The sequence below is a fragment of the Culex pipiens genome, chromosome 1 (genome assembly GCF_016801865.2).
Source record: "Culex pipiens pallens isolate TS chromosome 1, TS_CPP_V2, whole genome shotgun sequence".
Classification (NCBI taxonomy): domain Eukaryota; kingdom Metazoa; phylum Arthropoda; class Insecta; order Diptera; family Culicidae; genus Culex; species Culex pipiens.
The window spans coordinates 27552079-27575434 of record NC_068937.1 but is presented as its reverse complement, the minus strand read 5'-3'; the positions used below and the strand labels follow the sequence as shown (position 1 = coordinate 27575434).

At 34.8% G+C, this 23356-nt stretch overlaps 1 protein-coding gene across 1 annotated transcript in view; it reads left to right on the top strand.

Moving 5' to 3' along the window:
• LOC120431394 (transmembrane protein fend-like) overlaps positions 1 to 23008 on the top strand; it is a 164789-nt gene extending 141781 nt beyond the window's left edge. The window contains exons 3-4 of the mRNA XM_052710077.1: positions 15511 to 15810; positions 21549 to 23008. Coding sequence (XP_052566037.1) covers positions 15511 to 15810; positions 21549 to 21914 — 666 coding nt within the window. The 3' untranslated portion in view covers positions 21915 to 23008. The remainder of the gene's footprint in view (positions 1 to 15510; positions 15811 to 21548) is intronic.
• The last annotated feature ends 348 nt before the right edge of the window (positions 23009 to 23356 follow it).

Sequence of the window (23356 nt, the reverse complement as noted above, 5' to 3'; positions counted from 1 at the left end):
GTTGTTTGGGTGAGACTTAGAAAACATCAATTTTCCTGTTTTTTAGCCTTTGCATGGCAATATCTCAGTAACTATGAGTCGTATCAACAAAGTTCAATAAAGCAAAATATAGAGAATTTTCTCAGCTTTTCAAAAATATTTTTTTCAAAGGTGGGCAAACATGGGCACTAATTTAAAAAAATGAAAAACTGAGACTATTTTCAAAAAAGTTACCTAAAAATGGTTATAACTTGAAAACGGTGCACTTTATCTAAAATTCACTAAAGGACTTTTTGATTGCAAATTCGATTTTACATCGAAAAATGAAGTTGAAAAATTTTTGCGACCAATATTTCGATTTTTTGAAAAAATCTGTATTGATTCAAAAAATCATAACTCGGTCAAAGATTTTTTGCCCATTCTGGAAATTTCTGAAAAGTTGGCATTTTATGTCCTCTAAAACATATCAAAAAATAAAAAAAAAATAAAAAATAGTGTTTTTTTGCAAATCAAATTTTAGTGACAAAAAGTTAAATTAAAAATCACCAAAAATTTTTTACCGTGTATCATTTTTTTTCAGTGTAGTCCATATCCATACCTACAACTTTGCCCAAGACACCACATCGATCAAAAAATTCCTTCAAAAGATACAGATTTTTGAATTTTCACATATCATTTTTGTATGGACAGCTGCCAAATTTGTATGGAAAATTATATGGACAAACTAATGATGCAAAATGGCTTCTTTGGGCATACCGAAGGCACCAAAAAAGTTTCAGCCAGATTAAAAAATACAAAAAATATCGAATGACCGAAATCTCAGAGAATTGCTCATTAATAAAATTTTAAAAAATGACAACAAAAATATTAATCAGATCCTTATTTCTAAAGGATTTTATTTTATTAATATTTCAATCCAAATAATGTATCGTTGCAGTGCTTCTTATCTTCGAAATTATAAAATTAAATTTTTCGATCGAATAAGCGGTTAAATTTCAATCAAAGGTGCTTATAGACGTTATTATAAATATCTATAGTCAAAATATGTATAAATCTATGAATTCGAAGAAACCATTTTTTTTTAAATTATCTACAAAAAAATAAATTCACAGTAAGCTTAAAAGTGCCTATTTCATTAAAACCCAAAAATTAACATTATCCAATTCATTGAAAATAGTTTACAAACTATTTAACAATTATTTTCAATGAAAATGTGTATTTAAAGACAAGTTTTTGCCAGATTGTTTGAGTCAATCTTAAAGAGCGGAAACAGCAACTTCAAGCAAAATATGTGTATTGTTCTTATCGTTTTTAAACCATGTAATTACTAAAAAGCAATGGAGATTGGTCTATTTGTTCCTGAGACACATCTTTTCGAAATTTAAAATACACTTGTGCGATAAAAATATAAATGCGAACACGATAAACAAATTGAAATCTTCAATTAATTTATTTCTTAATTTTGAAATAACTGTCAGAAGTTGACTCAGAACTATATTAAATTTTAAAACAAGTGTTGATAACCAATATGATTTTACAAGATAAAGAGGAAAAATAATGGATGTATGACTAAATTGTATGTAAATTTGCTGTGGTGTTTATAGAAAAGACTCTCTGTATCTATAAAGCAAAACAAAAAAACACAAATGAAATCCTTTTTTGGATTTCTGGGATTTAACTAAAAAAAATAATGTTGAATAATATAGGATTGTAAATCAATGATTATTCAAGCAATATCTTGACCCTGATAACGAAATCCTGCACATTTTATGGCTTGGAAAATTTATGTTTACAAAACCTTGCCAAACTTAAAGTAAAGAAAACTTTATGTAAGAATTATTAAATCAATTAGATTTTTCCTGTTAATCTAATCCAAGTCTGCATTTTGTCAATAGAACCATATTTTACATTCAAACGAAAATATAAAAAAAATGTCCTGTAATACGGAGACTCTTAAAACTCCATACAAAAAATGCTCAAGAAACGGTCAAGTATATGGTTACCGGAAAAGAAATTCTTTAACGTACGCAGCTGTAAAGGAACAGAAACAAATAGCGGCGTTTGATCTGCAATATACATGTGTTGGTGAAAAAATCAAAGCTACTGATTTGTTTTTTTTACTGCGACTGAAAATAACGTTTGAAAAAATGTATTCGCTCTAAAATAATACTGAAGAATTGCGTCTGCCTGTGTGGATCAATCGGACCGCGCGCTGGACTCACAATCCAGAGGTCGCTGGTTCGAATCCCGAGGCGGACGCAAAAAAATTCTAAGTGTAAATATAGGTATTCGGTGCCCTCTCCCCGTGCCATACCTTCACACTTAGGAGACCCGGGAGGCGGAGTCTTGTCGCAAAAAGAACGATACACACCTGTGGATCCGTTGACGAAACCGCAAGGTTTAAGAGGGCCACATTATAAGGTGTTACGTCGATTCCGTTTTCCGAAGAATTGCGTCATGAAGCCGACTGTCAAAACGCTGAGTCTTACAAGGCCGAAAATGATAAGGATAGATTTTATTTTTTGCTCAGAATAAGTTTAAAATAAGGGAAAAGTCATTACAATAATCACTTAAAAAAATGAAATACTTGAAATCAAAAATAAAATATTGAAAACATCAAAAAATTAAGATTCATAAAAAGATTATTTATTGGAATTTTGATTTTTTTTAACATCTAGATATTTTTTTGAATATCTTGATTTTTTTTAAATTTAGAATTTTTGTAGTATTAATTAGTTTAATGTTTTTTAGTTTTTGATTTATTGAATTTCTGACAATGTGTAATTGTTTTCTTAAATCAGGGGTGCCCACTCTTTTAGCCCTGCCAGTTCTGATTTTTCAGAAGCAGTGGCGGGCCGGAACTAATATTTGATAAAAGTTGAAAAAGCAAACTCATTTTTTAATTTTTTTTATGATTGGAAAGGTTTATATGCTAAAAAACGCCACTTTGGCCACTCTTGATCCGATTCCGGAGCATCGGAAAATTGTATGGAGAAAGTTACGTAAAATCATATTTTGATCAAAGGAGGCTAAATAAGCAAAAAATAAAAAAAAAAACGTCAACAAACGAAAAAAAAGGCAAAACGAAGTTTGTCGGGTAAGGCTTGTATTTTATAAAAAAAAAACATTCAAATTTTAATGGTCGATGCAATTTTTAAGTTTAATTTCCTCAACACTACAATATAAAAAAAATCAATGAGACATGATAAAATGTATTCAAACGAAATTTTGATTCGAATATCCTTTACAAAAAAAAACTTTGTGCGCTGTTGTGCACCTTCAAATATATAAAAAAATAATAATTTTAAAAACACACAGAATTTTGAAAAGTAAAACATTATATATAAAATCATTTTCAATTTGTTATTCTTCGAAATTTAAAGCATATGTGGGAATTTAGGGCCAGCCATACTGGCCAGCCCTTGATGAGGGTGGTGATATTGAATGATGTGAACTCTGTCGATGCTCAGAACTAACTGCTTTTATTTTACTAAAACTATTCCAAGCGCGTTGGTTCTTTACCTGCTTCGAACCCACGCACTGTTTATTGCTAAGACAAGACGAAAGAGGACGAGAGTAATAAAAACGAGACTCAAATAAGGACCTCATCGTTCCTTTTTCGTCTCTCTTTCACCTCTTCTCAATGTGATCTTAGCATGTGGCCGTGATTGCCACATCACTCACCCCTATACTAAAAAAAAAGTTGTTAAACTTTTTTTTACTAATTCCCTATTATTGAATGTATGTATTGAATGAGTGTTTAATTTAATCTATTAATTTGTTTCCTTTCGATCAACAGTTTTGTTGAATGTTAACCTAACCTGTTCTGAATTGCTTTCAAATTGAAATGAGAAGAAGACTCAGAGCAATCCTTGTTTGCAACATTGCTCTGACATCCCTTCCCCCATAATTAAGATTGAAGACCTCATTTCTGAAATCCAATAAAAAACAAAAAAAATATTCGAAGTTTTATGTCATCTTTAACAATGTTGAAATCAATTGATTTAAAGAGCTTTTTGTTTTATAACAAAACAACAAAAATGTATCTGAAAATTTTACCTCAGCAAAACATCAGCATACACTCCAACTCTATTTCTAGATGGTCAGGACATCATTTGTGAAAGCACACTAACCTCTACGGGTGTGTCTGCATTTAGCCAAGCAACTACTTGTTCACAAACCTGCCTGCCGTAACGACTGTCGTACATTGACGTTCAGTTTAAGTTTAAGGACTTTAGTCTTACGCAATTTTAACATGGAAGATCATTGACTCATTTTTAGAGTTTGACTGACTTTAGCCGGAATTTACCCGTCCATGATTTGCTGCCTTGCCTTTTATTAATGAAAAATTGATTTCCAAAATTGTAAAAGAATCAATAGCTTCGTTGATGATTGAATGATTATATTTGCTGAATTTACAAACAAAAATAGTTAATTCACTTTGAAAGCCCAATCAGAAATTTTAAACTAAACACTCTCATACCTTAAATAGATCTTAAATTGTTGCCTGCCTTTGATGACTGACGCCAACGTTGTTGAAATGCTGTTCCGTTGAGAAATGTCCACGGCTCCGTGATGAAGTTGCAGACTCGATCTTCGGCTTTATTTGGTCCTTCTGGCTCCACCACGCTGATATCAACTTCCGTCGCCGGCGAAATACTTCTCAGGAACTCAGGAACACTTTCAAAATTACTTTAAAAAAACCTCGGTGTGGGTTTTTTCCGTTGCTGCCACCATTGTGGGAATTTAGGGCCAGCCATACTGGCCAGCCCTTGATGAGGGTGGTGATATTGAATGATGTGAACTCTGTCGATGCTCAGAACTAACTGCTTTTATTTTACTAAAACTATTCCAAGCGCGTTGGTTCTTTACCTGCTTCGAACCCACGCACTGTTTATTGCTAAGACAAGACGAAAGAGGACGAGAGTAATAAAAACGAGACTCAAATAAGGACCTCATCGTTCCTTTTTCGTCTCTCTTTCACCTCTTCTCAATGTGATCTTAGCATGTGGCCGTGATTGCCACACATATTAAAAAATATTTTTTGCTTCTTTATTTCATTACTAGTTTTTTTTTAAATTTTAAAATATTTGCAGTGATCTATTTTTAGTAAAAATAATTTGCTTTTTAAAGCTTTATTTAAAAAAACGCTTTATTACTGAAAAGTTGTTCTGAAAAATACATTAGTTTTTGCTTATTTATTTATTTAAAAAATAGAAAACAACTTCAATATGAAAAAAAAAACACATTTAAAACTGAAAAATATTTAAATTTAGTGTCTTTTAGTACATTTTTAGACAACAATCCAAGTTTTTTCATAAATTTCACAACTTTATGAAATGGACAATTTTGGTTTTTTGCACCATTTTTCAGTTTAAAAAAATAAATAAAGAAATTATAAGAATTAAATTCAAACATGAAGAATGTTGTATAAATATGTTAAAATTCGATCTCAAGGTTATTTTCTTCATTTCAGACAATCAATTTATTTATTTAATATTTCATAAACAGCCTTATAGGCTGGTCATAGAACTATTTTGAAAAGCCATCGTGGGCCGGATGAAATGGCTTCACGGGCCAGATCCGGCCCGCGGGCCGGACGTTGGGCAGGCCTGCCTTAAAATGACATGTTCCAACAAAATTTACATTTGAGTAACGTAAAATGGCAGAGTTTTAAAAAATTATTTAGTGTTTTTTTCGATGGAAAATACGTTTTTCGGAATTTTGAGTACGCCATTAAATCGAGCGTCTAATTTTACATAAAAGTTCCTTTCACACCAAATTTCTATGTCATCACCGTTTCAGGCTGCAAATTATTGAAATACACCTTTTTTCGCATGTTCAAAAATGAAAGGGGTCGTACCGCCCCTCCGTCATGAGATATGAAAAAACGGACCTCGGATTCATGATCAGGGACAAAAGTTACCCCTTAGAACAAAGTTTCACGCAAATCGAAGAGGGGTCGGGGCAACTTTTCTCGATTTCGTGTGAGTTGGTAGAGAATTACCCAAGTAAGAAAATAAAAAAAAATACGACATTTTTTTTTTGTCCCTGATTCGATTATCCGAAGTCCCATATAGACCTTCGGATAATCGAACTTCGGATAATCGAAACTTCGGATAATCGAGGCTACGGATAATCGAGTCTGGACTGTAGAGACTTTCAAAAACTTAAAAATGGAAATTCAATTCCGTAAAATCAAAAAAAATTAGGAATGAAAAAGTTCAAAAATGAAAGATTAATCAGAAATTTAATAAATTAAAAATTATGTTTATTTGATTAAATTTTATGAGTTTTTGAATCTGAGTTTAATTTTCTTAGAATTTTAAAATTAGAATAGTATTTCAGATAATATTTGAAATTCACTCAAATGTTTTTCATATTAAATGCTTTCGATTTTCAAACAAAATCTGAATATTTTTGAGAAACTATGATATATTTTGAAAAATGTAGACAAAAATCATCAAAATTAAAAAAAATATACAAGGTTTAGATTATCCGAAGTTCTAAGGATAATCGAATCATGAACAAAAAAAAAACGTTATTTTCTTATTTGTTTCTCACCCAGTCGGCCTGGGTTCGATCTCAGACGGTCCCGGTGGCATTTTTCGAAACGAGATTTGTCTGATCACGCCTTCTGCGGACGGGAAGTAAATGTTGGCCCCGGACTAACCTAAAAAGGTTAGGTCGTTAGCTCAGTCCAGGTGTAGGAGTCGTCTCCCTGGGTCCTGTCTCGGTGGAGTCGCTGGTAGGCAGTTGGACTAACAATCCAAAGGTCGTCAGTTCGAATCCCGGGTCGGATGGAAGCTAAGGTGTAAAAAGAGGTTTGCAATTGCCTCATCAATCAAGCCTTCGGACACCTAGTTTCGAGTAGGAATCTCGCAATCAAGAACGCCAAGGCAATGCTGTAGAGCGAATAATTTGATTTCTTATTTGTTTGCTTTTAACATCAAATTTGGCATCTGCAACCACATTTTAGTTAAATTTGCACAATATTTTTTGATTACCATTTTGGCCGCCATCTTGAATCTAAAAATTCTAAATTATATTATTGACCATTTTTGCGCAAGCGGCTCAAAGGGGCAACATAACAGGTGCATTGCCAGGCAAGCTAGCACACACGGGTTTTTTGGGAAAGTTTCTCCAAATTTCAAGAAGAAATTAGTTCCGAAAATTGGTAAGAACTGGAACTCCATACATTTTGACGATTTTTCACAAACTTCAAACTAGGTGTTCCCGTTGTCAGAAAAAGCTCAAATTTGATTTCAGGGGGTAGCCCCGAGTAAGCCCAGATTTGGACTACCCTAACCAATTCGCAATTCGCAATTTTCAGTGTAAGAACGGGCCTTGACCGATCTTATGCACCAGGTTCCCAACGAACACGCACTGCCCTTACACCTACATCTCACCCTTGCTCTGAGTCAGTACGAGCAGCACGCTAGAACACGCTTTGAGTGTTCGTGCCAGGCATGCACACCTTCTTTTCCGGTTACGCATTTTAACTCGGCCGGGGGTGGTACATTACGTAGGGTTTGATGTAAGTATAAGCGCCTAACCATTTATAGTGTGCCTATCAACTTTCATTAAAGCAAAAACTGTTATATTTTTAGTTTGAATTCAAAAACTAATTGTTATTTTACTGTGTATTGTTTTCTCCTGAAATCTTTCCTAGTGTTGAGTCGTGTTTATCTGTTGCTATTTCTTCTGTCGCGGTGTTTTGTTACAATGTTTTGAACCTAAGCATGTTATTAAAAAGTTTACCAAAAGTACAATAACGTTGTGTGTGACTTTGATCATTCAATATATTGAGTAAGGACTCAAACCTTACTTGTTTGAAGAAAAGGGCGTAGATTAAAACAATAGACAATAAAGGAAAGCAAACTACATAAAGTTCGATACTGAAAGAATAAGTGTATGTTGAAGGAAAGAAGAGTAAAAGCTGTATGAAGTAGATTAAAAATATAGGCAATAATTTATGAAAAAAGCTATCTGATAAAGGATAAATAATATCATATAAGCTTAGATAGCATTAATGACAACTTCAGGAGCCGATTGGGGATGTTAGGGAAAACACATAGCAGTTAAAACTGGCAAATAAAGTAGAGGAGATTTGACAGATAAGTGAAACAGGACTAAAGTAGTTGGAGATAAGAACAAGAGATACTCCGAGTTGCGATGTTCTAGGTACATCCACAACAGTTCGTTCAACATGCTGTGGATCAAAACAATACCTTCTACAATCACAAATTACTTCCCTTTCCCACATTGCCGCTTTATGATGTAGTCCATGCTCTGCAAAGAAAGGGATGTTAGTAAAATATAAACACTATAAAATATCGATACAGTTACTTTCGTGAACCTGAGTGACATCAGGGTTTCTAATGTTGTTGCTGTTGTCTCCAGTGTGATAATATCACTCCAAAGTGGTTGTCGTGGTGCAATCGTTCTCCAACCGCAGGCCCAGACACGACATGAAAATGGAAACAAACAAAAACAAAACAAAACAAAAAGATGCATTAGTATAAGAAAATGAGAGAAACGAAAGATCATGCAATCAAAATAAAATGGTGGATAGTAAACAGAAGCAGAATTAGAAAATCAGTTATACATAATAAAGAAATAGAAGATAGATAGTAGCTGAAAGTGGAAAGAAGAGAAACCCCGTATTGCGATGTATCAGGTACATCCACAACAGTTAACTCAACATGCTGTGAATCAAAACAATACCGTCTACAATCTTCCCTTCCCACATTGCGCATCCCTTTCTTTTGGCCGTCTCTACTCTGACCCTCGCTGGTCAAAGGTTTACGAGTTCGTTTCCACAGGCCACCAGCAAGGTCACGTGTTGTCATCATGATGACGAAACCAAGCCAACGTGGAGGTAAGAAAATGGGTAACTTGCAAGGAACCAGAGCAGCTGTTTTGACCAGGGTCTAGGTCAGCTAACAGCACTACGGGTGTAGTTCCGCTCCTTCCAGGATGTTCCTCACCGGGTGTCAACCGAAAAGGTATCATTTCACCCTTGGCCTGCGACTACCCTAACCAATGTAATGCTAAAACCACGAGGTGAATGAGATGTTACTGAATGGAACGATGTTCAAATCTGCAGCTCTATTTTTAAATATTGAATCCATAATCTACAAAAACTGAGCCCGGCAATAGACAGACAAATTACTTAGTTTGATCAATCCGTGGTTGATTCTCTATCTTACAAACTATTTCTTAAAAGAGAACACATAAGCATCGATTTGAGATTTTTTTAGGTAGTCCAATTCCAAAAAGTTGGGAAAAATTTCGGGGGGGGCTGCAGCCCGGTAGCCCCCCCCCTGGCTACGGGCCTGCCAACACCATTATCAGGGTAAGGGACATAAATAACACACACTCACACGGATACTCGCGTTGGGAGAAACTAAAAAAGTGCATGAAACATCGTGCAAGGAAGGCATAAATTTCCACTACCGGGTTTGTGTGTCCTTTTTTTCGCAAAGTGTGGATGATAAATTCCAAGAAAAATAACGTAAAACTTGATAATAATTGCCGAGCAATTTCGAGTGTTTTTATCGTTTTGAGGTTGGAAAAGTTGGCACGGAATTTATTTTGAATTTTCACACAGAATTAAATTCCCCAACCAAAAGTTATCTCATTACCCAAAAATTACAAGCAAAAGTCCTCAACTTTTAAAGTAAGACCACTTCACTGATCTTAAAACCAGGATTCCCCAGTACGCGCGCTAAGTGGAATCAGTTGTCATCCCTTAACCGGCACCTTCTCCAGACAGCAGCCAGCGCACATATGTTTTTCAAATATACGCAAATAACAACGACAGCTTCTGCTGCTTAAAAGACACAATTACGGCAAGTGTAGAGTGTAGAAATAGTGTTTAGTCCTGCGGGCAAAGTACTCGAAATCACTTGAGACTGTCTGGGGAAAGGAAGGCGCGCGGAACCGAAGGACTTTGGAGAGATATTTAATACGCGAGTACAATGTTCGCGTAAGATAACAAAGTCCCCGGGACGATGGAAGGGAGAACCGTGCGAGGGAGTTGGTTTGTTCGCTTTTGTATGCTTTTGTGTGCTTTTGTGTGCTTTTGTATGCTTTTGTGTGCTTTTGTATGCTTTTGTGTGCTTTTGTGTGCTTTTGTGTGCTTTTGTGTGCTTTTGTGTGCTTTTGTGCGCTTTTGTGTGCTTTTGTGTGCTTTTGTGTGCTTTTGTAATTTTTATAATTTTTGTCATTTTTGTCATTTTTGTCATTTTTGTCATTTTTGTCATTTTTGTCATTTTTGTCATTTTTGTCATTTTTGTCATTTTTGTCATTTTTGTCATTTTTGTCATTTTTGTCATTTTTGTCATTTTTGTCATTTTTGTCATTTTTGTCATTTTTGTCATTTTTGTCATTTTTGTCATTTTTGTCATTTTTGTCATTTCTGTCATTTTTGTCATTTTTGTCATTTTTGTCATTTTTGTCATTTTTGTCATTTTTGTCATTTTTGTCATTTTTGTCATTTTTGTCATTTTTGTCATTTTTGTCATTTTTGTCATTTTTGTCATTTTTGTCGCTTCTCGCTCAAATCCACCCCACACGACGGTTCGAAAAACCGAGCACCAAACAGGATTACCATATAGTTTGATGTTCAAGTGGCTAAGTACTTCAAAGTACTTGTAACAACTTTCGTCGTCGGTCGTCACTTTGGTGTTGCCGTTGTTGTCGCCCAGGGCTTGTTTGTCCTTCTGATCCTGAAGTAGCAGCACTGCTGGCTGGGATGCGAAAAAGGGATAAATTTGGAAACTTTTGAAGGTCCTCTGTCTGTCCCTGCTGGTGCAACCGAAAATTATCCCCAAAACCTCTAAACTAAGCAGCGTTGCGTTGCGTTACGTTGCTGTGCGACAAAGTATTGGTTGGTATCCTCTCCCAGCGATGATGGAATTATCTTTCATTACCGATCGCACGGTGCCACGAAAATATTCCCCGGCTAATGGCAGATTTGCATGTTTTGCTCGGGGACTTTCTCGGCGGGACCAGATGGCTTCTGTCTCCACACAATGTTCGCTCTGTTCACAGAAGCTGCCTTTTGAGATTCCCCCGGGGGAATTATCCTTTAATTTTGAGAATTTCTTTTGCTCAAAACCCCGTCAAGGTGGGCATTTTCCTGTCATAAACTTGTCATATTTATTCGTAATCGCTACCTTTCGTGGAAATATATGAACATAAAGTGGAGTTTTTGATCCGATACGATGATGAAAGATGGGCCTGTTGTTTTTGGAGATGTTTATCATAAACGGACCCACCACCATCATATTTTTATTTTCATTTTAATGATCCATTAAAAGCATGTTTTCAAGTTCAATTTCAATCTATTTAATATGATGTTGTTGTTTTTTGAAAATTAAATTAATGTAAATTAATAAATGTAAATTCGCCTTTGCTTGAAATTTTTATAATTTTCAGTTTTCTGAAAATAAAATTTAGTTAATCACGCATCTGTAAAATTCTCCACCAAAATCTGGGCCAAATATGAGCAAAATTGGTCAACATTTACCCATTGATACACGAAGGTTAAATTAGCATGGGGAATATAGGAAAAATGTACGAAAAACTCGATCCTGAAAAGTTATTTACGATATAAAAAAGAAATTTTTGTATGCAAATCATTTTTTTTTTCACAAACTTCTGGCTCGGGTATAAACGGCTTAATCATTTTTAGATTCACTCAAAATTGGCACAGATGCTTGAAATAACCCAAAAAAATGTTTTTTGTTTATAGAGCAGGAGGTATTTTTTTCTGGGCACCCTACTGTCCAAACAAAAATTGTACGTAAATATTAAAAAATCTTTAACTTTTGAAGGAATGTTCTGATCAATTTGGAATTTTCTGGCAAAGTTGTGGGTATTGATGGGGACTATTTAGAAATAATTAGGTACACGATAAAAATAGCCGATTCTTTGCTTAACTTTTTTACGTTAAATAAATTTCCCAAAATCTATATTTTGACTTTTTATTTTTTTTATATGTTTTAGAGAACAAAAAAACCAAAACTTTTGAGTGATGGAGAAGTATTGTAAAAGGTGTTTTGTAAAATCAAATTTGCAATCGAAAAGAACTTTACAGATTTTTTGATAAAGTGCATCGTTTTAAAGATAAAGCCACCAAGTTTAATTTTTACTGAAAAATTCCCGTTTTTCAATTTTTTTTTAAAGTGTTCCTGATTGTTCATCCCTGAAAACATTTTTTTTTCGAAATTTCCAATAAAATCACCTATAAGACATTGAAGATTGGACCTCTGGGTTCTGAATTACAGCAAATAAAAAGAAAACAAGAAAATTGTTTTTTTTTTTAGTCTCATCCAAACATTCCCACAACTAATGGTCAAATTTTCAATGTTAAAAATGAACAATTTTTGAAATTTTATGATCCTTCGAAAAAAAAATCAATTTTTTTGGAAGCCAAACTAACATTTAAAAAAGACAAACCTTCAATATTAAGCCCATTTGAAATGTTTTGAAAACGGTGCGCTATCAAAAAATCTGTAAATTTATTTTCGGTTACCAATTTGATTTCACATTAAAAAAAACCGAAATATACAAAAAAAATGGTCGACATTCTTTTAAATGTTGAAGAGAGTTTGCATCTTGAGTTTTTTAGAAAATGAGTTTTACAAGTTTTCCTAATAAGCCTTTATTTTTTTTTGGCCAAACATTCCACCTTTTAAAAAGTTAGTCTTGATTTGAAAATTTTGAAAATATTGTTTTCGAAAAGATCGGAAAATTTCACAAATGTTTCATATTTTGACATTGAAAATCGGACGATTAGTTGCTGAGATATCGACATTGAAAAATGTTGGGCTGTTTGGGTGAGAATTAGAAAACATCAAGATTCCTGTTTTTAAACCTTTGCATTGCAATATCTCAGCAACTAAAGGTCGTATCAACAAAGTCCAAAGAAGCAAAATATAGAGAATTTTCTCAGCTTTTCAAAAATATTTTTTTCAAAAGTGGGCAAACATGTGCACTAATTTGAAGAAATGAAAAACTGCGACTACTTCGAAAAAAATTACATAAAAATGGCTATAACTTGAAAACGGTGCACTTTATCAAAATTTCACTAAAGTACTTTTTGATTGCAAATTCAATTTTACATCAAAAAATAAAGTTGAAAAATTTTTGCGACCAAAATTTCGATTTTTTGAAAAAAATCAGTGTTGATTAAAAATTTCATAACTCGGTCAATAATTTTTTGCACAACCTGAAAATTTCTGAAAAGTTGGCATTTTATGTCCTCTAAAACATATCAAAAAATTAAAAAAAAATTAAAAATAGGGTTTTTTGCAAATCAAGATTTAATGATAAATAGTTAATTAAAAAATCACCAATTTTTTTTTACCGTGTATCATTTTTTTACAGTGTAGTCTGTATCCATACCTACAACTTTGCCGAAGACACCAAATCGATCAAAAAATTCCTTCAAAAGATACAGATTTTTGAATTTTCATACATCATTTTTGTATGGACAGCTGCCAAATTTGTATGGAAAATTATATGGACAAACTAATGATGCAAAATGGCTTCTTTGTGCATACCGAAGGCACCAAAAAAGTTTCAGTCGGATTAAAAAATACAAAAATTAAAATTGAAGAAAAAATACCGATTTCGTAGAGAATTGCTCAATAACAAAATATGCTTAGAAATCAAGGTAGTTAACGAAAAAATTATCGAGCCTTGATAATGATACGAATAGTTCTATCGTTATCGTCAAGACGATAACGATAATTTATCGTTATCGTTATTTCGACAATTAATCCTTTTTTTAAAATATTTCTAAAATCAATTAATTCTACCAAATTTAACATGTTTATTTTCAATGCTCTTAATTAGAATATTTTTTTTTTGAAAATCTAGTAATTTTAGGATGTACTCAAAATTGTTCACAAAATACCATATTTTTCGAAAGTACTCAAATTTTCATAATCTGCAATATGAGTACTAAACGAAGCGAAATTTTGCATGCTTTTTCACTTTATTAGAGTATTTTGTTTGGAAAATATTAAAATTTTCATAATTTTTTTTTCCAAATATGCAATATGGGTATCAAACGAAGCAAAATTGTGTTGCTTTTTTCACTTTATTAGATTTTTTTGGAGGATACGAAAAAAACACAAATTACCGTATTTTTCCAAAAATACACAAAATGTTCATTTGGTATTTGGTTTGCTTGTTCACATGAATAGAGTTTTTTTTAATATATTTTTTTTTTCACAATTTACCGTATTTTTTCGTACTAAATTATTTAAATTATGCAATATGGGTATGAAACGACGCAAAATTTTGTATGATATGAAGCATACACAATTTTGAATGTATATATGAAGCCTGCAAAATTTCGCTTCGTTTGATACCCAATTTGCATATTTAGATATTTTACGAAGATTCAATTCATTTGGTACCCATATTGCAAATTTTGAAAATTTGAGTATTTTCGAAAAAAATACGGTATTTTTTGAATTTTTTGGTATTTTCAAAAAAAACTCCAATGAATTGAAAAAGAATTCCAAATTTTCTATGTATATAATTAGTGTAAAAAACCCATCTCTTCCACCAAAATCAATAAATTTAGCCATATGACAATCATCAAGAAAGAAGTTCAACTACGATTAAAGACACCTACAGGCCCAACCCTTTGTTATTTCTTTTCCGCGGAAGAGCTACAACAACAGAACAAGAAAAATCAAGAAATTTCCGTTTTCCGGATTAAGGGCCAAACCTAACCCGATTCGCTTCCAAAGGCCTGACAGCAGCCGGTGTGTCGGATGCTGGGCAACATTTGGAGCACACAAAGCAGGGTTGAGGAAAGGGGGAAACAATTGAAGTCATGAATTGAATTTTTAATGTTTACCGAGCGTGGAGAATCTTGGAGCCGCGGCAGCAAAACGGATAAATAAATAAATACGAAAAATCCAGTAAGGAAGTTGCAACATCCCGCGTGGCGAGCGATAAATCATCGACACACAGATTGTGTAGCAGCGTTTGTGGATGGTCCCTTGAGGGGAGGGTGGTGAAGAGGAGATCAACCGGAAACGAAAAGAGCTTCTTTCTCGGCAGGTTTGGTTCAATGGAAAGGTGCGATGTAAGAAATCAGTTCTGTATGGGCTGTGTGTGTGTGTGACGCTTCTCCTGATCTTGTTAAAATTGATGATTGATGACACACCAACTCGGCAGGAGAGCTGCAAGCGAGGCTCGTGCTACACGCAAACACCGCAATGGGCTTTGATTGTTCAGGTGCAGCATGGTGAGAGTTGGAGGGTTTGTACAATTGTGTACAGGAAACGAGCTCTTGCTTGAGAAATGTCTGCCCACGTGACGCTAATCTGTTATTGACTAGACCTATTGGAGGGTTTCTTCGAGTTGAGAATGATTCATTTTCAATTGAATAATGTACAGCAAAGCAATTCTCCAAATCAATTTCGAAAAAAAGCTGTATTTTAAAAAATATTACCAATTTTACTCATCAATTTCCTCTTCCTTCTCTCTTCCTTCCAGTGCCAATCGAAATGTTCCTCCAGCTCCTCGCCACACCCCGCCGGCACCCTCACCCTAGTCCTGCTCCAGATGATCCGGAACGACTCCCTCGTAACGGCGGACGTGGCCTGGGTCTCGATCGTGACCAACCCAACCGCCAAATCTCCTCCCTCCCAGCAGCAACAGCAACACCAATGCCTCGTCACGTGGGAGGTTTCCGGTGGTGGCCTGATGGGCAACCTCCTGACCGAATCCTCCAGCGTGCAGCTGTCCCTGTGGCCGGAAACCAACTACCGCGTGCAGGTCACCTGTCGGAACAAGGTGAGTGATGGATTTGGGGCGGGCATTCAAGCGTCACCCTCGGCTCAAAAATATCGGACCTAATTATGCAAATTTTATTACACACTTCTACGACGCGACAACTTTGTCACCACGCGCCGTGGCTAAACACGAGTCTTTAACTTTTTTGTTGCCTTATCATGGCGTAGATTTACCTCTCCCGAGTGTATACGGTTAATGGCTAGTTCATTATTTAAATTGGGCCAATTTTGGCCTAGTCACCGGCCGTATTTCAGTTCAACACCGACTCCTGGAGTGGTTAATGCGAGAACGGAAACTTGTGAGGAATTGGAAGGAACAATAATGATAAGAATATAATGAATAAGAAGAACTCAGAATTTCTAAATTTGAGTTAATCTCTCAAAAATCAAAACCATTGTACTTTTTTGGTAGCCTATATCAAGTATGTTAAGAAACTTTGTTTGGTATGTCATTTTATATTGCACACTTTGCACCAAATTCTCCACCCTTGCAAATCATAACTGCACACCAAATATTTGCACACTTGAAATCCTACCCCTTCTCCCCCCCTTTCGCCTAGAGTGGTGCGTGTCTCGACTGAGCTTTGTTGCTTTCGACCACTTTAGAACAGTTTCAAACTAGGGTGTGTGCCTTAGATAGTTTTTTTCTGCTGTAGTTTGAGGTGTGCACTTTGTTGGAAAGCTTTCCACAAATTGCACGATTGTCTAAAAATCTCTGAAATCCGCAATAACTTGTTCACATTTAAAATACAAATTCCATAACATTTCAAAATTATATTCAAATCTTAATGTAACAACCCATAAAATCTGCTTAACTGATTTTAAGTAGAATTCACGTACATCCTAGTACAAAGTTACAGAATCAGATTTTAACTGAATATCATAATCTATTTGAAAGTTTTTTTTTAATTTTAATTTTTAACTCTTCAGGGATTACGCAATGCAATGCATGCAATTTTTGCATTTATGCAACAACAACGAACCAACCTAATTATCCATACAAACTTTGGAGAAAAACCATTCGACCCTGTCTAAATATTTCTGAAAATTTCAAGGTGCTCGTGTTTCTGGAGACCCCAAACTTCATGGTTTCCCTCGAGTTTAGCCTGCGGAGTAATTTTTGTCAATTTTTGTTGGTCAGTGTTATCAATAATAAAAAGTTATTGTAACAAACGAGTGAGGATTTTTTTTAAACTTTTACGATACAACTGTTTTGATTAAATAAAAAATATATTATGAATTTTCCTTTCATTTTAAAATACGAGAACCAAACCTCATTTTGTGCTGCTAATTTTAAAATACTACAAATATCCCAAATAATCGCCATTGCAGTTCAACATTTCATACAAATTTGGGGCTTTAGTCATAATCTTAGAATCTGTATAATAATAAAGTTATATGGAATGTACCAAAACAATTGGAAAGAAAACATAATTTCCTGAAAACTTCTTAATTTGTTTGACAAACTTTACAATAATTTAAAAGCATTTAACTTAAAACATTGTTTTTTTTTTTTGTAAAATTTACCTTAACACCTAAGCTCCAAAGCTCGAGAAAAAGGGGAAATTTCCATACAAATTCCCCCTTTTTCTCGAGCATGGGAGTTTAGGTGTTAAACTGACAAATAATTAATCAGACATGCAATGTTATAAATGGCTTAATGGCCGGGGTCAAGTCACAGTTTTTCTTAATAAAATCGGATTCAACGTGTGCAAATCAAATGTTTTACGTCGAATGTACAATTATTTAGGTTACTGCTAAAGTTTTTAGGAAAATTAATCAACGTTGTATGTAATTTAGTTAACTCTCTTTCTCTTCAACATTTAGATAATTTTTAGGTAAAATTGATTGAAAGTAAGAAAGAGGGCTAAAATTATTTAAAACAATTCTAGCATATAAAAATATTAATTTATATTTCATTATAAACTAAATTCGAAGCACAAATAAACAGTTTTCATATTGTATATTAAATTTGTTTTATTGAAAATGCATAACAATTTGATGATTTTTTCCCAAAAGTGTTTAGGCCGATGCAAATATTTTTCAAAATTGTTGTCCCTGGACTCTGGTCGAGGTTGAGGGAGAGAGACGGTGGGGGGGGGGGAAATAAATAATAATTTAAATAACAAGCCAGAATTTCAACATTTCAATGAAAAAAAAACCCGTTAAATTGATATGATATCACAAGCCTTACCCGACAAACTTCGTTCTGCCTTTTTTCGTTTGTTGACGTTTTTTGATTTTTTGCCTATTCAGCCTCGTATGATCAAAATATGATTTTACGTAACTTTCTCCATACAATTTGCCGATACTCCGGAATCGGTTCCAGAGTGGCCAAAGTGTCAATTAATTAGAGTAAGAACCTTTCTTGGGCTTATACGAACCCAACGCAACAAAAAGCACCTCGATCCGACGCTCCGTATTGAACTGATTCGCGTTCGAACAAAACTGTCGAAATTTTTTATATAAATAGATTAGTTTTCAAAAAGATATTTTTTTTTGCGGTTTTGTACATCAAAAATCCAACAAAATTTAAACAGATTTTTGAACATGCTAACAGATCCCAAACATGCTAAAATGGTTCTAAACGCAGGGGAATGCATTCAAAATTGATTTCAGATGATTGCACTTCAATTTCCAATAAAAATTTGAACTTATTTAAAAAAAAACAATTTTTGCCCCCATAATTTTCGTTGTTTGGACCAACTTTGAAGGGGCTTTAAATAAAATTTGTACCAGCCTTAAGAAACTCAAATAATTCATTATTTAGAAACTAATGTCATATTCTCTTAGTAGAAAATTGTCCACAAAATCCGAAAATGCATTCCGTTTTCCGATTCTAACTCATTTTTATTTAGAATATCATGACCCTTTGAAAGCATTAAAATAATCCAACTATTTAACAACTTCCAACAAAATTCAAATAAAGTTGAGACCAAAAGAAAAAGTTACAAACTTTCTAAAAATTTCTTTAAACAACCTTTGATCTATAAATAGTAGTTAAAGCAACAAGTTGCAAAAAGAACGACTTTTACCGAGTTGAATAAATACGACGAGTGCTAAAAAATCAAGTTTTGCAAAGAATTCCATATATCATTTTTAGCAATACCGAAAAATACCCTTTGAATGGAATTTTAAGACATTTGTCTATGTGTTTAGTCGATTAGTCGATAAAATCAAAACAATATTGAAAATTAGAACTTTTCAGCACTTGTATCGAAAATTGTTACTTTTCGATTTTTTTTTCATTTTAGTAGAGAAAAGAAGAAAATGCCTTCCTTTGTGAATTACAAAAAAGAGGGGATTGGAATCACAAAAAAATGTTGCATGCAGGGTTGTTAAAATATCAAAATATCAGCTCTCAGCAACTACAATTATCCCGCCTGAATATTGATGCCTCAAATACTTCTCTCCTTATTGATACTCTCAGCGCCGAACATAGCCGAACACGTTTTCGTGTTTACCCACTCGCGATTGACATTTTCCTTTTCTCTCTCATTCCCGCTTCCACGATCATCCTACCGCAACAGCGTTTAACCACAAACGCCGCCACAAAACCAATTTCGCGTACGCAGTTTAACGGGACGTCATGCGTGGTCGGCTACTAATCGCCATCTCGCGTTTTCTCTTTGCAGTTTTCGGAGAGATTGAGAGACTCAGGAGGAGGAGTGATAGAGAGAGAATGCCATCGCTGGGAATCACGTGATCACGTGAAGAGATCTCACAAGCTATACACGGAGAAAAAAGAGTTCCCAAAGTCGTGAACAAGCGTTCATGAAAATGGGAACCACGAACAAAGTGTTCAAATTCCAGGGTACGATTTTGAAAAACGTACCATGAAATTTGAACACTTTGTTCGAGGTTCCCATTTTCATGAACGCTTGTTCACGACTTTGGGATCTCTTTTTTCTCCGTGTAGTGACGGCCGCTATACTCTCGGATGTTTTTGGTGCAGAGATAATCAATTGATAGCTTTTCTATCACTCATTTGCAACACTGGTTGCATGGAACTAGTTGCAAAACTTTACTTTTTCAGCACTCATCGGATGTATCCAATTCGATGAAACTAGTTAGTCTCCTTTTTACAACAGGTTGCATAAACTACAATTCTAGTGCCATTGTGATCTCCTGCAGCATGAAAAAAGCTTATAAATTCGATAATATTTAGATTTTTTGTTTTTGTATCAATAACAATTAAAACTTTCAATTAAAAAGAAACTCAGCTCTAACTGTAATAAAGAAAAAATAATCCGGAAGTTTTTTTGGAATTCTGATTCGCTCTTATTGGAAAAATAAAAAAAACTTTGAGAATATTTAAATTTTATTATTATAAAACGTATTCATTATTATAGTTTACTTTCCTTTATAACTCTTCAAATATGAATTCTTTAAATGTCACCCCTATTTGAGATGCAATAAAAATTAAAAGTATTCAAATAATTTATTGGTCTTGGAAATCAAGTGTTAGCAAACGGACGCCAAAATATAAAATTTTAAACAGTTTGTCATTTAGATTTTTTACTCAAAAATTTTACTGAAAAAAACTGAAGCAGAGGACAATATTTTTAAACCTGAAAAGAACAAAATGATCGAACAAAAAATCATGATTGTTATTGCTTTGCTTTAGAAAAAATATATGATTAATTTTACATCATTGTAAGTGTTTTCATGTTGCTAATTTAACATGATGTGGAAGATTTTTGGAGGATTTAGTTTTGATTGTAGTTATTTTGTCTTATTATTTAATAACTGGAGACTTCTTCAAAAAAAAATCAAACCATCCACATTCACGACCTCCGGGTCTTTTGTGGTCTCTATTGCAAGTTTCTGCTCGAACCTAGGAGTCCGAAGGCTTGAATGGGGAGAGCACCTAAACCTCTTCCTACTCCAAGGAACCTTCCACCCCAGTGTTTGAACTGACGAACTTTGGATTGCGAGTCCAACCGCCGCCAGCGATTCCACCGGAGTAGGCTTGGTTTGGTGTGTTGTTTGTACTTATGGCATGGAGACGACTCCTACACCTGGAATGACTTAACGGCCTAACAACCAAGGCCGGGACCGACATTTTACTTCCTCATCCGATGGAAGGTTGGAGCAGATGGGAATCGAACCCAGAATCAGACTTCTAAAAATATATTAAATGATAAGGGTTTACAATATTTTTATTTTTTTAACGTCTTGGCTACAATATTTTTATTTTTTTTACAATATTTTTATTTTTTTAACGTCTTGGCTTTTATTGGATGAAGTCAACGTCTTAAATTTATTAATATATTTTTATTTTATTTTCCATTTGGTAATACAATTTTAACTTTAATTGTTTGTAGTTAAGGTGAGTATCCGGCAATTTTATAAATAATATCTCTTTATTTTAAAATTTAATATGTCTTTAATAAATTATAGTTTGAGTAGATCAGTTTAGGAACTGAAAGGGTAACGTCATCTGGGGTGAATCGGAACTACAGTCTGAATAGGGACAGTATTTTTAGAGTACTAAATGGTTTTAAATTCGGAAATTGATGTTCACATTTTGTCGCTCAGAGTCTGATCCGAAAACCGACCAGAAAAATCAAAATATTATGCTCTAACATGATTAAAATAGCTGTCCCGACTCACCCCAGTTGACAGAAATACAAATATGTTTAGTTTCGATAAATTAAATACTTTCAAAAATGTTTTTTTTAGTTTTGAAAGTTATTTTAAAAATTCCGTGTTCAATCTTCTCCCCCTCTCTTCCAGAACACCGACTCCCTCATCCGGTCGGCCCCCATCATCCTAAACACTTCGGGTGCCACAATCGTAACAACAACAACAACGCCGTCCAGCAGTTCAGAACCATCAACTCCACAACTTGAACCTGGCCCCGCATCCAGAAATCCGGCTCTGACAACAATGTGGCCAATAACGCGCCAAAGCCAGCAGGACATCATTCTACTGGGGGTGTTTGTGGCCGCGCTGACCTTCCTGCTGATCCTCCTCACGGTGGTCATCTTCGTCAAGCGGAAACGACTCACCGGAGCTGGCGTTGAGGCGGACAAGGAAGTCCTCGTGGAAGGGGACAGCAGCGGGGACGAGGGCACGATGGTGGAGATTTTGCACGTTTAATGTGTTCTGAGCGCGGGGAGAAATGGGAGAGTGTTCAAAGTCAATAGAAGATAAGCAATAGTAGTGTAAGGTTAAGGAGAGATTTTATTATAACTTCAAGAGATGTAAATAGTTACTAACAAATAATGCTCAAATTTACTTAATAGATGAGGTAGCTTCAAAAAAAAATAAACTTAACAAAAAAGCTTCGATTACTATCGAAAAACGCGATTCGTCGATGGCAGCGGAAGATTCCCTCGAATCTCGCGTCTGATTTATGAAGTTGATGTCCGACGTCGTTTTCTCCGCCGTCGTTCAAGGTCGAAGAATCGGCAGACTCTGGAGTTTGGTTGCCCAACACAGAAGCCTCCGAAGAGTGGACGGACGCGCAGGCAGGGGCAAAACTAATCAAGATTCGATAATTTACATAATTTATTACAATTTTATTCAATTATTATCTGATTTGATCGTTGTTTTTTGCTCTTTCTTCTTCGCTCTCTTCGAGCGTCATCGCGCTATCTCTCTCTCACTTGATTTGTGTGTGTTCTTTGCTTTTGTTTTTCTCCCCCTTTTCTCATTCTTTCTCTTCGGAACATGGTTCGTTCGAAGACTTGGCGTGCACTATTAAGATGTCTTCTTCCTCCTCTCCTCCTTGGTCATCTTTCAGACGGGGACTGCTGCTGCCTCGAAGCAGTACAGGTTCCTCCACGGTCCACGTCTTCCGATCTGCTTCTTATGCCCTATTATAGACGAATAATTTTATCATAATTTGGTGATTTCGACCTCTAATTGAAGAGAATCGACAGAACGCGAAGAGCATCTCCAGTGTGTGTGTGTTTGCTTGTGGTTTAACACAATTATCTGAATTTACACATTTTTCTCCGATTATTGCGTTTCGGGCGAAATTGGTAATTTTCGACCAGATTTAAACTATCGTTTTTGTGTACGTTCTCAGCAATTATGGTGGGTTAGTCTTGCACCCTTTTTTGTTTCAGAATTTGTTGAGCATCAAATTTTATCTCAGAAAATGTGAAAACAGTTTAAAAAGCATTATTCCTGATTTTCGGTTCAAAGATCGGAAATCACTCTATCATCGCCGAACAAATCTTTGCCGACTGGAGCCGGCGCAACCATTCGCGAGCGAACACGACTCGCTAGCTGTCAGCGTCAATCGCTTCACCCAGCGACAAAAATACATCGTGAATTTCTTTGCCTACTCCGTCCGTCGACCCAAGTCACAAGCGAATAATGCTCAGAGATGAGAGAATCTAAGAAAATACCAGCTCGGCGCTCTTTTGGCCTGCACTCACACACTTCGCCGTCAATTTGTATTTGGCAAGGTGGAAATTGCTGTCAAATGTGTCTTTCGATGCTGTGTTACCACAAAATTGCAAAATATTATTGATAACACTGATTTTAAGCAGTTTAATAAATGATCATAGCAAAGTCAACTATTTCGACTG